We start from the raw sequence: 15279 nt of genomic DNA, 5'->3' as shown, positions 1-15279 counted from the left end.
GCTGGTGAAGGGCCTGGAGCACAAATCCTGTGCGGAGCGGCTGAGGGACCTGGGGGCGTTTGGTCTGGAGAAGAGGAGGCTCAGGAGAGACCTCATTGCTCTCTACAGCACCCTGAAAGGAAGGCGTGGGGAGCGGGGGGTCAGCCTCTTCTCACAGATAACCAGTGATAGGACTGGAGGAAATGGCCTCAAGTTGCGCCAGGGGAGGTTCAGGTTGGGAATGAGGAGACATTTCTTCTCAGAAAGAGCAGTCAGGCGCTGGGACGGGTTGCCCAGGGAGGTGGTGGAGTCACCGTCCCTGGGGGTGTTCAAGGAAAGGCTGGACGTGGTGCTTAGGGACGTGGTTTAGTGGGTGACGGTGGTGGTAGGGGGGGTGGTTGGACCAGATGATCTTGCAGGTCTCTTCCAACCTTAATGATTCTGTGATTCCTCTTGTGGTGGCCTCAAGCCCAGGTGGACCTCTCCAGCTTCTTCTCTGCCCTCCAGCCTCCAGGAGGTCGTTTTTTCCCCCATTGGCCTCCCCTCAGCACTGTCCCCACGAGGGGAGGCAGGAAGGCTGCATGAGCCAGGGCAGGAGGATGAGGCCCCCTGTACCATGAGGCAGGGGAGCACACAAACACATGCACCATCCTTCTCCTCTCCAGGTGAGAGGCTTTTACCTGGTGGCTTTCCTCCTCACCATGGTCCTCCCATCTCCCTTTTCTGGAGACCCAAGCACAGCCTGGGGGAGCAGCAATGGCAGGGCCGCTCCCCGGGAAGGTGAAGGCCAACGAGGTGCACAGGGTTCCCAGCATCACCGTCATGGTCCTGTGGCATCTGCGCCAGGTGGGTGCTGATAGCGGGAGCCAGCCGGCACGCCCTTGGCGGGCGAGGTGACGGGATGGGTGCAAGGTCCGCCCTGCAAGTCCTGCAGGAGATGGTTCCAGAAACTGGAAGGGAAACAGAGCCCCAGCGTAGGTCCAAGGCCTTCCCTGGAGGTGGGGCTGCAGAGGGGAGCAGCTGCAGTGCAGCTGGGCAGGGACCGACGGCCTCGGCTGCAGACTCGGTGCCCCAAGGTAGGCGAGCCAAGGCCACAAAGGCGTTGGTGCACTTGGACTCCTGCCTCTTACGGCCCCGAAGCGGCGTGTCTGGGGCAAAGTCCTTCCTCGCCTGGTATCAGCGTCTCTGCCTGCCCCAGGTCCTGCAGCAAACCCTGACACAGCAGAGGCACGACGTGGCCATGCAGGTGGTGAAGCCACAGCAAAGTGTGGCAGCACTGGGAGGCCCAGGAGGAGAGGGAGGAGAGGCGCCTGGTGTCCTCCTGCAGGGGCAATGGCCTGGGGACAGCAGCGGGCAGGTGGCTGTGGGGGTCACACAGCAGTGGGTGAAGTCACGGATGGGGAGAACTGGCAAGCGTGTAGGCAAGCCCCACATCTGCGTCAGCACGACGAGCAAGAGCTCTGCCAGGATCACGTTAGCATCCCGAGCAGAAGGGATTTCTAATGGACTGGGTGGGAAACACTTTCCTCATCCTGTAAGAATTTCGGAGGCTTGGGGAGGGGCAGCGGAGAACTGGCTCAGATGGAGACAGCAAACAGCCCCCAAAACGAAAAGCAGAACCTGCACATTTCAGTGATGTTGACAAGATGTTTAACATCTTTCAAAACCCATCTCTAAAGTTTTTTCTCTTTCTTTCCTCTTTTCCTTTTTACTCTTCTTTCTTTTCTCTTTTCCTTTTTTCTTTCTTTTTTCCTTTTTTTCTCTTTTCCTTTTTATTTTCTTTTCTCTTTTCTCTTCTCTTCCCTTCTTTTCTTTTCTTTCCTTTCCTTTTTTTCTTTTCTTTTTTCTTTTCTTTTTCCTTTCCTTTCCTTTCCTTTCCTTTCCTTTCCTTTCCTTTCCTTTCCTTTCCTTTCCTTTCCTTTCCTTTCCTTTTCTCTTTTCTTCCCTTTTCTTTTTCTTTCCTTTCCTTCCTTCCTTCCTTCTTCTCTCTTCTTCTCTTCTCTTCTCTTCTCTTCTCTTCTCTTCTCTTCTCTTCTCTTCTCTTCTCTTCTCTTCTCTTTTTTCCTTCTTTTATCTTTTCCTCCTCTCCTCTCCTCTCCTCTCCTCTCCTCTCCTCTCCTCTCCTCTCCTCTCCTCTCCTCTCCTCTCCTCTTTTTTATTTCTTTTCCTTTCCTCTTTACCCATAACAAAACCGACATTACGCCCGCGTCCTGCACACGAGCAGCTCTCGCTCTGACAACCCTCTCCTCTCCCCGCAGCCGAGCGCTCCCCGAGCCCGCTCCCGGTGGGCGCCGCCCCCCTCGGTGCGGGACCCCCCGGGGCACGGCTGCGGCACCACCGGGGGGGGCCGAGCGGAGGCGGGACCCCCTGGCCGGCGGCGGGGCGGGCAGACGGCGGTGCCGGGGCGGGGCGTGGGGCCGGCGGCGCCGGGAGGCGGCTCAGTCCCCGCTGCGAGCCGAGGCCGCCGGGCCCTGCGGAGCAGGCGGCGCCGCGCAGCGCCCAGCCCGGCCCGCCCGCGCCGCACCGGAGCCGCGCCGCGCCCCAGCGCCGCCGCCGCAGGGCGGGCACCGGGGGACGCCGCCACCGCCACCACCGAGCAGAGCCCGGCCCGGCACGGCACGGCCCGGCACGGCCCGGCCCGGCCGCCCAGGGCACGGCGGCGCCCGCTGACCGCCGCCCCGGCCGGCCGGCAGCATGAGCGGCGGTCGGAGCGGGCGAGCCGCCGTGAAGATGGAGGCGCCGTTTTACCCCGAGGAGGGGCTGGAGCTGCTGCCCGACTTCGTGCCGCTGCCGGGCTTCGCCGCCGCCGCCGGACCCGGAGCCGAAGCCGCAGCAGCGGCGGCGGCGGCGGCGGCGGCGGCCGGGGGCCCGAAGCTGCTGCTGGGCGCCGGCAAGAAGCGGGACCTGCCGCCCGCCGCCCCCTCGCCGCTGCCGGGGCCCTTCGCCCTGCGCCCGCCCGGTAGCGCCCGAGGCAGCGCCGCGGCCCTGCGCCTGCTGCCGCCCGCTCCCGCCGCCGCCGCCGCCGCCGCCCCGCCGCCGCCTCCGGGCTCGGCGGCCGGCTCCGGGGCTGCGGGGAGCCGCGGCGGCCCGGAGGCCGCGCTGGGCTCTGCGGCGGAGCTGCCGCTGCTGAAGCTGCCGCCGGCCGCCGACCTGGAGCAGCTGCTCATACAGGGCGGCGCGGGGATGGGGCCCGGCAGCCCGGGGACGGCGGCGGCGGCGGCGGCGGGGGCCGGCGGAGGCTCGGCGGCGGCGGGGACGTTCCTGTACCGGCAGCCGGTGACGCAGGAGCAGGAGGGCTTCGCCGACGGCTTCGTCAAGGCCCTGGCCGACCTGCACAAGCAGAACCAGCTCCTGGCCGCGCCGCCGCTCTCCCCGCCGGGGCCGTGCTGCCCGGCCCGCCCGGGGCCCGCCGCCGCCGCCGACCCGCCGGCCGTCTACACCAACCTGAGCAGCTTCAACCCCGCCGGGCCGCTCAGCCCCTCGGGCAGCGCCTACCCCGCCGCCTCGGCGGCCCCGCCGCCCCCTCCGCCGCCGCCTCCCCCTCCTCCGCCGCCGGGGCTGCCCTTCGGGGCGGCGGGGCTGGGCGGCGGGCGGCTGCCGCCGTCGCGGTCGCTGGAGGAGCCGCAGACTGTCCCCGACGTGCCGCCGGCGGCGGCGGGCGGCGAGGGCGGCGGCAGCGCCCCGACGCCGCCGTCGCTGTCGCCGCTGGACGCCGAGAGCCAGGAGCGGCTGAAGGCGGAGCGCAAGCGGCTGCGGAACCGCATCGCCGCCTCCAAGTGCCGCCGCCGCAAGCTGGAGCGCATCGCCCGGCTGGAGGAGAAGGTGAAGGCGCTCAAGGGGCAGAACGCCGAGCTGGCCGCCACCGCCAACCTGCTGCGCGCACAGGTCACCCAGCTGCAGGGACGGGTCCGCAGCCACCTCTCCTCCGGCTGCCACATCAACGCCGGGGCCGCCGCCGCGCCGCCCCGGGAGCCGCCCGCCGAGCCGCCCGCCGCCCCGGAGAGCAGCGGCGCCTGCTGAGCGCCCCCCTTCCCCCCCTTACACCCGGTGTCCGGGGTGCTCCGGCCCCCCCCCCCTCCCCGGCGTCCTTTCGGAGCCCCCCGAGGGGAGCAGGGGCAGGTGTTGCTTGAGTGAAGTGCTTGAGGTCTGTGGAGATTTCGGAAATTAAGGTAATTCCTGTTTACAGAAAGACTGAGCTTTTATTTTCACGTGGGGATAAAATATATATATATATATATATATATATGTTTCCTAATACACCTTACCTTAGGAAGTGTATAGCGATGGATAAGCTTTTCACAGTTTGGAGAAAACAAAACAACCGAAAAAAAAAAAAAAAGGAAAAAAAAAAGAATAAGAAGAAGCCAGAATCGTACCCTTTCGAAAAGATGTGCGTGGATATATATATATTTAAAACACAACATGGCTATGTATATTTTCTCGGTATAGATGAATAATTCTTTTTTTTAATACCGTCTTTCTCTAGAGCTTTAATTTGCCATTGAGAGCTAAGACAACCGGGTGGGTGCTCTCGCACTTGAATGGCTGCAGGTCTAAAGTCGAACCCTGGAGGGAGGAGAATGGTTTGGTTGTAAACCTTAGGCGGGACGAAATGTATTGCCGACTCAGTCGTATGAAAATACTTTTCTAAACTGTTAGCTCCATATTTCTTGTGCCAGTGCAAATCTGGGGCATTGATAGTTATTTATTGAAACTTGAACACTTTTGGACGTTGCCTAGACCTTATTTTTATAGATAACACGTTAGTAGTGAAAACAGTTACCTTGGCAAGAAGAGCTTTACTTACTCTTTTTCTTTCACTGTGTACATTCCAGTAGTGTTTGCTCTTTGCGTAGTATAGTAACGATCCCGTGCTATACAGAAAAGGGCTCAGATTTGGGGTGGATTCGCTATGAGAACGGTAATTCCATTGTATTCTGTTTGAATAAATCACAGAAATACTACGGAGAAGGAGATTTATTTTTCGGTAGAAATCTGTATGCATTTCTTCTCGGTCTGCTTTGTTCTAAAGAAACTTTTTCTGCAATACGCTGGAGGCTGAAAGAGCCAGTGCTAGAATGTGAAGTGAATTTCTGGCTGGGAAGAACTGACACGCTTTATTTCTTTGTCAAGATTTTACTAGCCGAAGAGAGCAGCACAGGAACTTTTTTTTTTTTTTTTTTTTTACTCTGGTCGATTAGACATAATCCTCAATAAGTTCTTTCAAAGCTGATCCCTCGCTCGGTCCTGCTGCCTGCCTTGCTTTTGTGGCTCCCTCCCGCGTGTTTTGAGCATCCCCCCGCCCGTGCAGCGCTGCTGAGCCCTGTGGATGGTGCAGTGGGAACGGTCTGTCGGAGCGTGAAGGTCACCCGGTGAGAGCACAGCTCCTCCTGAGCAGATCCGGCTGCAGAGCAGGGCCCGCTCCCGCTCCCAAGCCGTGCAGAAGGCTCTGCTGCAGCTCGGACAAGACGTGAGGCCGGGAGGCGCGCCTGTGCCAGCTGGTGAAAGCAGGGGGCCGCGTGGGGAAGCACAGGGGCTCGGGCATCCTCAGGTGTCCCGGCCATCGCTCGACTCTGTTGCACCTTTCTGCAGCTGCTGGACATCCGCGTCACTTCTCCTGAAGGCTGCGCGCCGTGCTTGGAAATCCGAGAAGAGAGCCTGGGATGGACTCGTCTTTTTTTTTTTTTTTTTTTCTATTTTTATTTTTTGCTCTCGTTAGTGACACGCGAGCGCTGTCTGTTCGAAAGGTTCAGCCGTGGTGGTCCTGCTCTTCCAGCACGCTGCCACCCCGGGCACACCTGTAACGCGGCGTGGCGGTGCGTGGAGGTCGGGGCGTTGGCGCCGAGATGCTCTGAGGAGGTTTCTTTTCTTAATGCATATGCAAATCAGGTAGAAGCCATATTAATCATTCTGTAACTTTTAATCACGTCACCAGAGCCTGTTTTCGGGGTTTTAAATGGTCGAGTGTCACGGTACCTTCTGCTGGCTGGTAGAGCTGCTTTAGAAATGCTGGTGAACAGAGACAAAATAATTCTGATCTTAGCGTGGGTTTGAAGAGTTCTTAAAGGCATTCTGAGCCGGATAGCATGCAGCCTGTGGCAGTGCCTGCTGCATAACGACCGGGTACAAAGCAGTTTTTACTATGTGGCAGACATGACCTATCTGCAAAGTTGCTGCGAGGTTGGAGAAACTGATAAAGACTTTTTTTTTTTTTGGCCACCCTTGATGTGCTTTCCCTGGTGGGAGAGGCAATGCCACCTGGGGAAATCCGCTGTTGCGAGGTGCTTATCTTTACTGCACGTGTAGAGAGTATAATTTTTTTTAAAGCATCTTGGAAAATACATGAAAATGACATGTATGGGCAGCACAGTTTCAGTTCTTGTGTTTGAGGATGAGTGCGGGGCTAGGTAAAGACCCTGTGGCAGGACACGGGGCAGGCTGTGCAGTACTCCGTGCTTGTTCTTCGCTCTTTGGTACCACTTCTGGTCAGAGCAGGTTAGCGATGCCCAGGGAGAAGTGGGTGAGCCCTAAGACACAGCAGCCCCTGCCGTCCCCCTTCCTGACCCCAGGTAGTAACGAGCTGGCCCTTTCCAGCGTGTCGCTGTCAAAGCCAGCGAGTGCCACGCGTTGCCTCTCAGCTTTCAGCATGAGCAGCCCTGCATACGGCCTCTCAAAGATCCGGCCTGCAAACTTTTTTAATAGCCTGCTTTACGCCCTGGCTGGCACGTGTTGGGCGATGGAAGTGCTGACAGTCCGGCCCTGTTAAACCGGTGGCTGACAGGAGGCTGCTGCTGGGGCTGCCTGCTCCAGCCCTCTGCCAGGCTGGGGATGTGACCAAAATCTGAGAGTAGGGTTTTCTTAATTTTTTTTTTTTTTTCCTACTGATTTTGCAAGAGGTTACTGATCCCCAGCAGGCAGGCGAATGGACAGCCTGAATACCTAGTGGTTCAAACCAATATAGCAAGGCTCAGGAGTGCTTGCGTTCTGCAGCTGTCAGGCTTCGTTGCTTCAGGTTTTCACTTCTTCAATTATTGTCTTCTAAAATGTATCAGTACTCTGACTGTCACCTCGTAGTGTCCCTAGGTCTTTAATTATGTCTTCTTTAGTTTGTACCTTTTTTTTTATTATTATTTAATTCAGTTCATTGCAGCGTTTTTCTTCTCTGTATCCTTTATCTTTTGTTTTGATATTCTGACTGAAATTTTCATCACTGTGAAATGCTAAAAGTGTGATACTGGGTAAAATTTTTCCAGTCTCTTTATATGGTTTGGATCAATGTAGCTCACTTTCAGTAAGCGCAGGTACGTAGGGTGCGTGAGAGTCACTGTAAAAAAAAAAAAAAAAAAAAAAAAAAAAAAGAAACAGTTCAAGTTAATTTGGAGCCTCAGTGCTTTTCCTTTTAGTATTCTTCTCCATCCTTCAAAACCATACCGTGTTTTGCTACGCTTGTGTGTGTCCCTGTGAAGACTCTCATAGTGCAGGCTACTCTCGCGCCCTTCTGATCTGGTTTTGCGTTCCAGGTACGAACCCGTGACAAGTGAGCATTCCTCTTTGTGTCCTTGCCCCAGGTGAGCCTCTGCTCTGGGGACTGTGCGGTCCCTTCCTTTATCTGTTCTGGTTGCTGGGAGGTTGCTGCTGTGCACATCTGGCTTGCTGCTCGTCAGCAGACTTTGAAGATGCTTGATGTCTTGGTCTGGATGTGAGTTGCCTTCCTGTCGAGGTGCCACAGCAAAATGGCTTGATTCATAAGTGACTTGTGTTTCCTTGAATCGTTAGTGCATCTCTTCTGTCTTGGGGAATAGCAGTATTTGTGGTTAGGGAAGTGTTGTTCACCCTTCCTGGGGTAGAGGCTTGGAGGAGCTACCACCAGCGCTGCCCCAGCTTTATGTCCATGTGGGGAACGTGCCCTGCTGCCACCACATCAAGCAAAGCCATCACTAGGAGTTGATGGATTTGCTCCCTCCCTGGCGTCTATCAGTGTCTCGAGCTGCCCAGGCAGGTCTGTGTGGTTGGTGAGTGGTTGTTACAGCTCCCACCACGGTTCAGGGGAATCCACCCGGCAGGCCTGGGAAGCAAAATCCCTGAGGATGAGTGCTTCATGTGCCCTGAGAAGTGTGGGTCTGTGGTAGTGCCGCATCCCCGTTACTGACTGGGCTGAGTCTCGTGGTGGTGGCAGTTTTCTCATGAGCTTCTGGTAGTCTCAAATATCTCAAGGGATTTGGGCTCTTCACCGCACATCATAAATCGCTATTGAATTTCATGCACTCTTGAAGAACAAAGAGTGGCCATACAACGGTCCTCTGTCATCTTGGTTTGTGTTCGTGTCATTACTGAAACAAGTCATGAGATGCCCTGTTTTTTTCTCTTGTAGTTGTCCAGCTCAGTGTGTCCATCTGACTTCTGAGAAAGGATCAGTCGCCCAAAGTTAAGCCTCCAGGCGATCTGCAGGAGTTTGAAGTGGAATTATAAATACCTGTTATTGCATAGCGTTGTTCTGTGGCGTTTGAAGTGTGGAGGCATAGCAATCCGAATTGCTCGTAGCGCTGAAAATAGTGGCCTGGTTGCTGTAATGTGAGTCTGAACAACCCGAGTCCAGCAACTTCTTAGGGAGTCTTTCTCTGTATCCAAAATTAATATACAAGAAGAAATTCATCTGCTTGTAACATAAGTCAATCTTCAATGTGTTTTTGGTGTCCTGGTTTGTAAGCAGAAAAAGCAATGAGTTACATTTTTTGTTTATTCTTGGGCAGCTGTAACTGCTGCCGAACAACTTTTGTTCCTTCCTTGCTTGATTCTCTAACTTTCTATGTTTAGCAAGGACAGAAAGTGGAATATGACATCTCTGTGTACATACTTGACTTGTACAAAACCACTTCCATTTTCCAAGTAATTTATTTGCTATTTTACTGTAACCGGGAGAGCGCTGGGAGAATTCCTTGGCTGTTTTGCCCCTCTCTGTTCGCTTCATCTGGTCAGCGTTTTGTGCAGTGACTGTGTGCATTCCAGCACAGGTGGATGGTAACATCTGTCACGGACCCACTTTTTTAAACACTTTTCTGCATCAGCAGAAAAAGCCTTGAACAGAAAGGTTTCACTGTGCATAACAATCCTGCACATGGCTACTGATCTTTTGAAAGCCATAATTACTTGCTGCGATGCTGCATCAGGACTTACTCTACCTGGTTCAGTAGGAGAAATGTTCCTGTGAAAAAATCCAGAATCTTACATTTCGTATAAACCTTACAAAATCTTCCCACACATGGCAAAACTCTATTGAGAAGGTGTTGATTAGTTAAGTCTGAATTTAGGAAGATTTAGGCCATTATGGTGCATTCTGGTAGATGAGAGGTCTTGTTAATTCTCAGTTACTCCTGCCCGCTTGTTTCAAAGGTCTCTCTCTCTGTTGGGGCTGCTGATGAAATGGCTTGCAGCTGGTTATGCTGTGACACCTCTCTCTTCATGGTGGCTGTTAGTAACTCAGAGGTGGGACAGAGGTGACTTCTGCATGGAGTGGCCACGTGTGACAACCTAAATGTGGGTTTCAGAAAAATTGGGTGCACAGTGGAGAACCTGCTGCGGTCTGCGTGCTGCTAACAGTATAAACACCTCTACATCTAAAATTTACAGCGAGGGCATCTTTCCAAGACACCACCCTGTTGACTTGCAGCGTGCATTGATCCCCACTGCTTGCTTCAGGCAGGAAGCACCGTTCCTCAGCTATGGCATGCCAGAAGGCTTGCTTTCCTCATCAGTGCAATTGCAGACTGGATCTCTGATTGGAAGTTCACACGGTCCACTGCACTTAGGGCTACCCGAATGCCATCTTCTAGCTGTTTCCAAATGCAGATTTCTTTTGAGTAGTCTTGTAAAAGCATGTCACCAATGTGAGAGCGCTGCATGAAAGCATCTTGTGTCTCCGGAAGACATGAGCTCTTACGCTGGGGTCCCGCTCTCTGTGGTGTCCTCTCAGCTCCAATACCAGTTCTCATTGTGGTATGCCATGGGGCACCATCATTTTCATTGCAGGGGCCAAGTTCTCCCAGAAGAAAACTAAGGCACAGCAATGCGTGTGATTGCAAGGTGACTTTTCAGATTGCCAGTCAAATTGGAGGGACTGTCGAATCCTGCAAGGTTAAATTAATGCACAAAGATCACCTACTTTAAAGTCACATTTAGCCATACTGAGATCTAAAGCACTGCAGTTCATGCGTAGTGATTTGTTGCAAAGTGAAGGGAAGGTTATTATAAATAATGATTGCAGGGGTTTGGCCCTAAATAATTACCTGCCTGCCATTTGCTTTTGTGCCTGTCAAAATGTCTGCTTCTGTAGCGTGGCTAGCTGTACACTGAACTTTTCTCTGGATTCTCTACTTGTAAGAAAGATGGTCCAAAATACTGTCAAGAAGCCTATGTGCTGGCTAAATACCTTTTCTCGAGAAATTATGATTTCTGGAGGAACGCTTTGGAGTGATGGTTGAATACGAAGCCCTGCTAGCACACAGAGACAACGGATATGACCAGTTCTCTGTGCTCCAGTGCACTGCTAGATTCTGATATTTAGTGAACTACTGAGAAGACTTACTTCTACTGCTACTTATTGGTTTAAAAACAAGTTCAGAGTGGAATTGTAAGCCACATAAATAAGCTCCATAGAGTCTTGATGTATCCATAACAAACACTCCATCCCCTCCCAGAAAAAAAAAAAAAACTTTGACTGAAGTTTTTTCCTTTAAAAAAAAAAAAAACACAACAATTTAGCAATTTTAAAACATTTCTGCTAGGTACCTTCAAGCATCCCTTGTAACTGTTCAGTTACTCACCCTTTGCCCTCAGTGAGATTGTGGTATTGCTTCTGTCGTAAATGGAGAAGACTAAAACTGTTAAAAGTCAGGCTTCTCCTTGCAGCCCTGTTCTTAGACTGTGCACTGATCATTCTAAAAATCATAACCAGGAGCTTGAGCGTTGTGGAACTGTTTGGTAACATTTTCCTGTCCTTTCAGAAAGCTTCCTGCCACCTCAAGGGGTGCATGGCCCTTCAGCCTGACACAGAAGGTTGGCTTTTAAGGATGAACAGCCTTTAAAAAAAAAAAAAAAAGCTTATACAGATAGTCTTGTGGCTCATGCTGAGCCTTTCAAAGGATAGCATGTTGCGCTTCACAGCCCTTTTCCTCTCCTCTGTTTCATAAACCACCAGGTTTTCTTGCAGCGCTGGACACAAGCAGCATGGTGGCATAGAGTAAAGTTAATGGACTGCTCAGGAGAGCGTGTTTAGGATATCCTCTCTTTCTTCCTTGGAAACTTGAAATGAGACTGATAGAAAACTTGCCTCTCTGAGTGAACAGAGTCAACAGTTGAACTCGTGTTCTTTTGCAGCTTTTACCATTCTGTCTTTCAATAACCATCATGGAAAGGTGCATTGTAGGGAACCAGTGGGAAGATAGTGACTTCTAGAGAGTTAAACTCATCTTGTTATATATAGTATGTCACATAGGCCTTAAGTACCCAGGACACTGTAGTGGGTAAAACCACCACAGACACCTACTCTACTTAGAGTCTGCAAGATGACACCTTCAGCAGAGCAGGGCTTTCTAACATGCTGCCCAAATGTCAGAACGTTACCAGTTCAGACCATTTTGTGCCGGTTACTGAAATGGTATTGTAACTCCCTGTGGTGTTTTAAAGCCCTGTGCACACTGTGACTGAAATCACAGCACAGGCTGGTATATCTGTGGTATGTTTGTGGTATGCAGTGTGATGTCACGCTCCCGGCAGGCCGATAGTATGTAATACCAAGTACATTTTTTATTCCTTTCCCCATGGTAATACTTAGAGATGTTAGTTGGAGAAACCTGCAACAGTAGGAAAAAGCAAGGAATCCAAGGAAGGAATAAAAGTTAACTACGAGAGATTATTTCATGTTGATATTTATTGTGTGTTGAAGTGGGGGAGAATTAATATTGCTCTTCAGGATGCTTTTTATCTTGTTTTGTTTTATTATTACTGCTTAAGTGTCTTCTAAACTCGTCTTCTCTGGAAACCGTGCCCCTCCCTGTTTTGCCCAATGAGTGGTAATTTCACACTTACCCTTATTTATTTAAAGCCATGGTAACCACCATACTGAAATGTCATCAAGTAAAGTCCAGGTCTGAATGCTGGCTGATGATGCAAAGGTCTGCTCTCTAATAAAATGAGGCTCATGAAGGACAAGTTCCAAGAGGCAGCTACGCCCTGGCTTCAAGCATTTGCTCTAATTTCAAGGCTTTCCCATGTGGTGTTGCTCAATATGTAGCAAAACAAGTTCTTGCGAGTCCCTTGAGCATTCCTCTCTATGTAACAAATTAGATATTCACACTTCATTAATTTCTGTCCTCTGTCCCCCCCGAAAAAAAAGCAGAAGAAAAGACCCAACACAAGCAAGCCTTAGAGAATTGTTTTGCTTTGTGATGATGCACAGTTTATTGATGGCAGAGACACCTTGCGCAGTGCTGGCACTGCGCTCAGTGTAAACACTTATTTACACGTGCAATTTTGCTTTGGTTGCAGTAGGGGACAAAGAGAAGGGAATAAGTGTTGCAATGTAGTATTGTGCAATTCCTGGCTTTCAAACTGAAAATGATGAGCAAGCCTGCATAGGCCTCTCGCCCACCGAAATCTGGCCGCTGCTTCTTACCACACCCACTCATCTTAATTAGGAATGGGTCCACAGGCTTTTTAAGGTCAAAAGGAGAGATGGGTAGAGACATTAAGAGAAGGCAGTAGCAGAGGTTTTCTGCTACGAAAGCAAGGGGCAGACCTGCTGGTCCTTGAAACAAGCTCATCTGTTAAATTACCTGTAGTTTATGCTGTCTGAAGGTAACCCTTAAGATGCCCGTGCAGGTTCTTACCAGCTGGATCTCTCTTTCTGAACAAGTCTTGCTGGTGGGGTAGCTCTTCAGCTTCCTTGTTTTTCAGTATGGGGACTTGTAGGTCATTCTTCCAGGGCAGTTTCTCTTTTTTTCGAGCCGCTCATCTGAGGCTTGTTTCTTCTTTCTGCAATTTCTGCCTAGACTGAAAATCTGTCTGAGGTGTAGGGGACCACGAATGTGCCCTCGCAGTGTGGTGCTCGTAGTGGCTTGTCCTGGATCACTCAAAACAGATCCCTGTAAGAAAGGAGCAGCTCTGGACAGGTGCAGGCTAGGAAAGTAGAAATACCTCATTCTTAGAGAAATATGCTTTTAAGACCACTTGGCTTCATCAGTTGTATAGAGACCTTCCATCAGCCAAAAATGAGAGGTCTCTTGGGCAGTGGAACCCAGGTTTGAGAGCTCTCGGTGTTTTCTGGTGTCTGGTCCTTGCTGAACGCCCATGACGTAGAAAATAATGCTGCACAGTGCTCTGAGCCTTGCAATATTGTCTGCTGGGGTAGCTGCTGGGGTCAGTCAACCCCCGTGGTCATCCCTTGCATGATCAACAGACGCTGGGGATCTCTTGAAAAGGAGAAGCAGCCCCTCCCTGCTGGTTAGCCACCAGCATCCCCAAGCTCTGTTTCTGTCCGAAAGGAGAAGTGTGAGCAAACTGTCACTTCCTACAGTGCTGAAATCCAAACTGGTTCTTCCGAGGCCCTCGGGCAGGGCACTGCAACTCACTTGTCCAGGATAGCTATTCAAAACGAAAGGTGGAGACAGAGCAGTTCAGATTTGCCTCCGCTCTTGCAGCAGCTTACGTGCAGATAGTTGGTGGGTGGTTGTCTGGCCACATGCTTTGCTGGGTTTTTACAAGTTGGGTTTATGTGCACCTTCGTATTCTGCCTTATTAAACTAACTGGCACAGAGGAACCCTCCGAGAAACCCTTCCAAAATCTCTGCTTCAGGAAGAACTTCTGAAAATTGACAGTATTTGAATAGATGAAAAATAAATGCAAAAACCTGCTTTGTATGGATTCAGAAATACTTCTGCTTTTTTCTCTTTTTTTTTTTTTTTTTTTTAACTGATTATTTTGGGGAACTCTTCAAATGGGTGTGCTGGCAAGCATATTGCATGCAGACCGAGGCAATAGTAGTGAAACAAAATTCAGTAGCTACTGACTGGCTGGATTTGGTCAGGAGAGGTTTATCAAGGACACCTCTGACAGCTTTTTTTCTTGATGTGGTGATTACTTTTTTTACATAAACGGAAGCTACAGGGCTTAATAATATACTACAACTGAGGATTATGTCCATTGTATTTTTTTATGTTACTTTAACAAACTATGTAATACTATAGTCAAAATGCTTATTTCTGAGACAAAGTGGACAATATTTGGTTGGCAACTTGCACTTGATTAAATGTAAAACATTTTCTTAATTTAGTGATGTGTTTAGGAGAATACTGTAACTTACTGAATATACAACGGTGATAACTGTGTTTACAATAACTTTCCAATTCCTACTGTTCAGCAGTGGCCAACTTGTTTAAGAATTAAAAGTAAGGCATACTGCAACTGGTAATCTTGGAAAAATTAATGCAATCCTGCTACCACTAAATACTGTGGGGTGGATACCATGGATATAAACGGCAGCAGAATTGTATTCCAAGTCTCTGTCTTAAGTGCTTATGACTAAAAGGCGACTTGCCTTGTGCTCATTTATGTATTCCTGTGTGTAGTACATCAGTTATAAATCTGTTAATGGTTGATTTGTAACACTAGAACCTTTATGGGGATCACAATGGGATTTTTGTTTGTTTGTTTTTGTTTGTTTCTGATCAGAGACTTAGACATTTTGGAATGTATAACGTTTATCCTTGTGCTGGAATTGTTTACATGCAAAAAGGTATTTATGATTTTTTGCAAACTGCAATGTGCAATTTTGTACACGTGTTTTAAACTAAAGAGTTTATAAGGAAGATATTGTATGTACAATACTTGGACATGAGTATTATTTCTTTGATATAAATATCTAGAGGAAAATTAAAGTTGCTTTATATTCATATTTTTGGCTGTTTATTTTTTTTTCATTATTTCAGCAAGAAATTTAAAAGCCATCTTAAGGCATAATTCTCACTTTGTCGGAAAATCAAAGAGCTGGTCCATCTAGGCTTTTCCTGTAGTATCTTCTTATCATGCTTAATGTGCTGCTCCTTTCAACTGTATTAGCATTTTGGAGTACAAGGAAGGAAGGATTTCTTTTGGTAAAAACGCTGCACTTTAGGACAACTTCCCTATACGCTAGTGCAGACGCAGCTCAAAAAGTGAGCTTTTAAAAAGAGGAGAGGCAGAGAAGAGAAGGCCCCACTGCTGTGACATCAGATCCCAGGCCATCCTCCAGAGAACAGAGCACTGTC

At 50.3% G+C, this 15279-nt stretch overlaps 1 protein-coding gene across 1 annotated transcript; it reads left to right on the top strand.

Annotated features, from left to right (window-relative positions):
• Positions 1-3061: 3061 nt before the first annotated feature.
• LOC121062307 (transcription factor jun-D-like) lies at positions 3062-14925 on the top strand. The gene has a single exon (XM_040542149.1). It carries the CDS (start codon positions 3163-3165, stop codon positions 3997-3999), a length of 837 nt encoding a protein of 278 aa, XP_040398083.1. The 5' UTR covers positions 3062-3162; the 3' UTR covers positions 4000-14925.
• Positions 14926-15279: the final 354 nt, after the last annotated feature.

Source organism: Cygnus olor, chromosome Z (assembly GCF_009769625.2).
Source record: "Cygnus olor isolate bCygOlo1 chromosome Z, bCygOlo1.pri.v2, whole genome shotgun sequence".
In the NCBI taxonomy this organism is placed as follows: Eukaryota; Metazoa; Chordata; class Aves; order Anseriformes; family Anatidae; genus Cygnus; species Cygnus olor.
This window is presented reverse-complemented; position numbering and strand designations above follow the sequence as displayed.

Coding starts and splice junctions, on each gene's coding strand:
- LOC121062307 (XM_040542149.1), top strand. CDS start 3,163: ATGGGGCCCGGCAGCCCGGGGACGGCGGCGGCGGCGGCGGCGGGGGCC.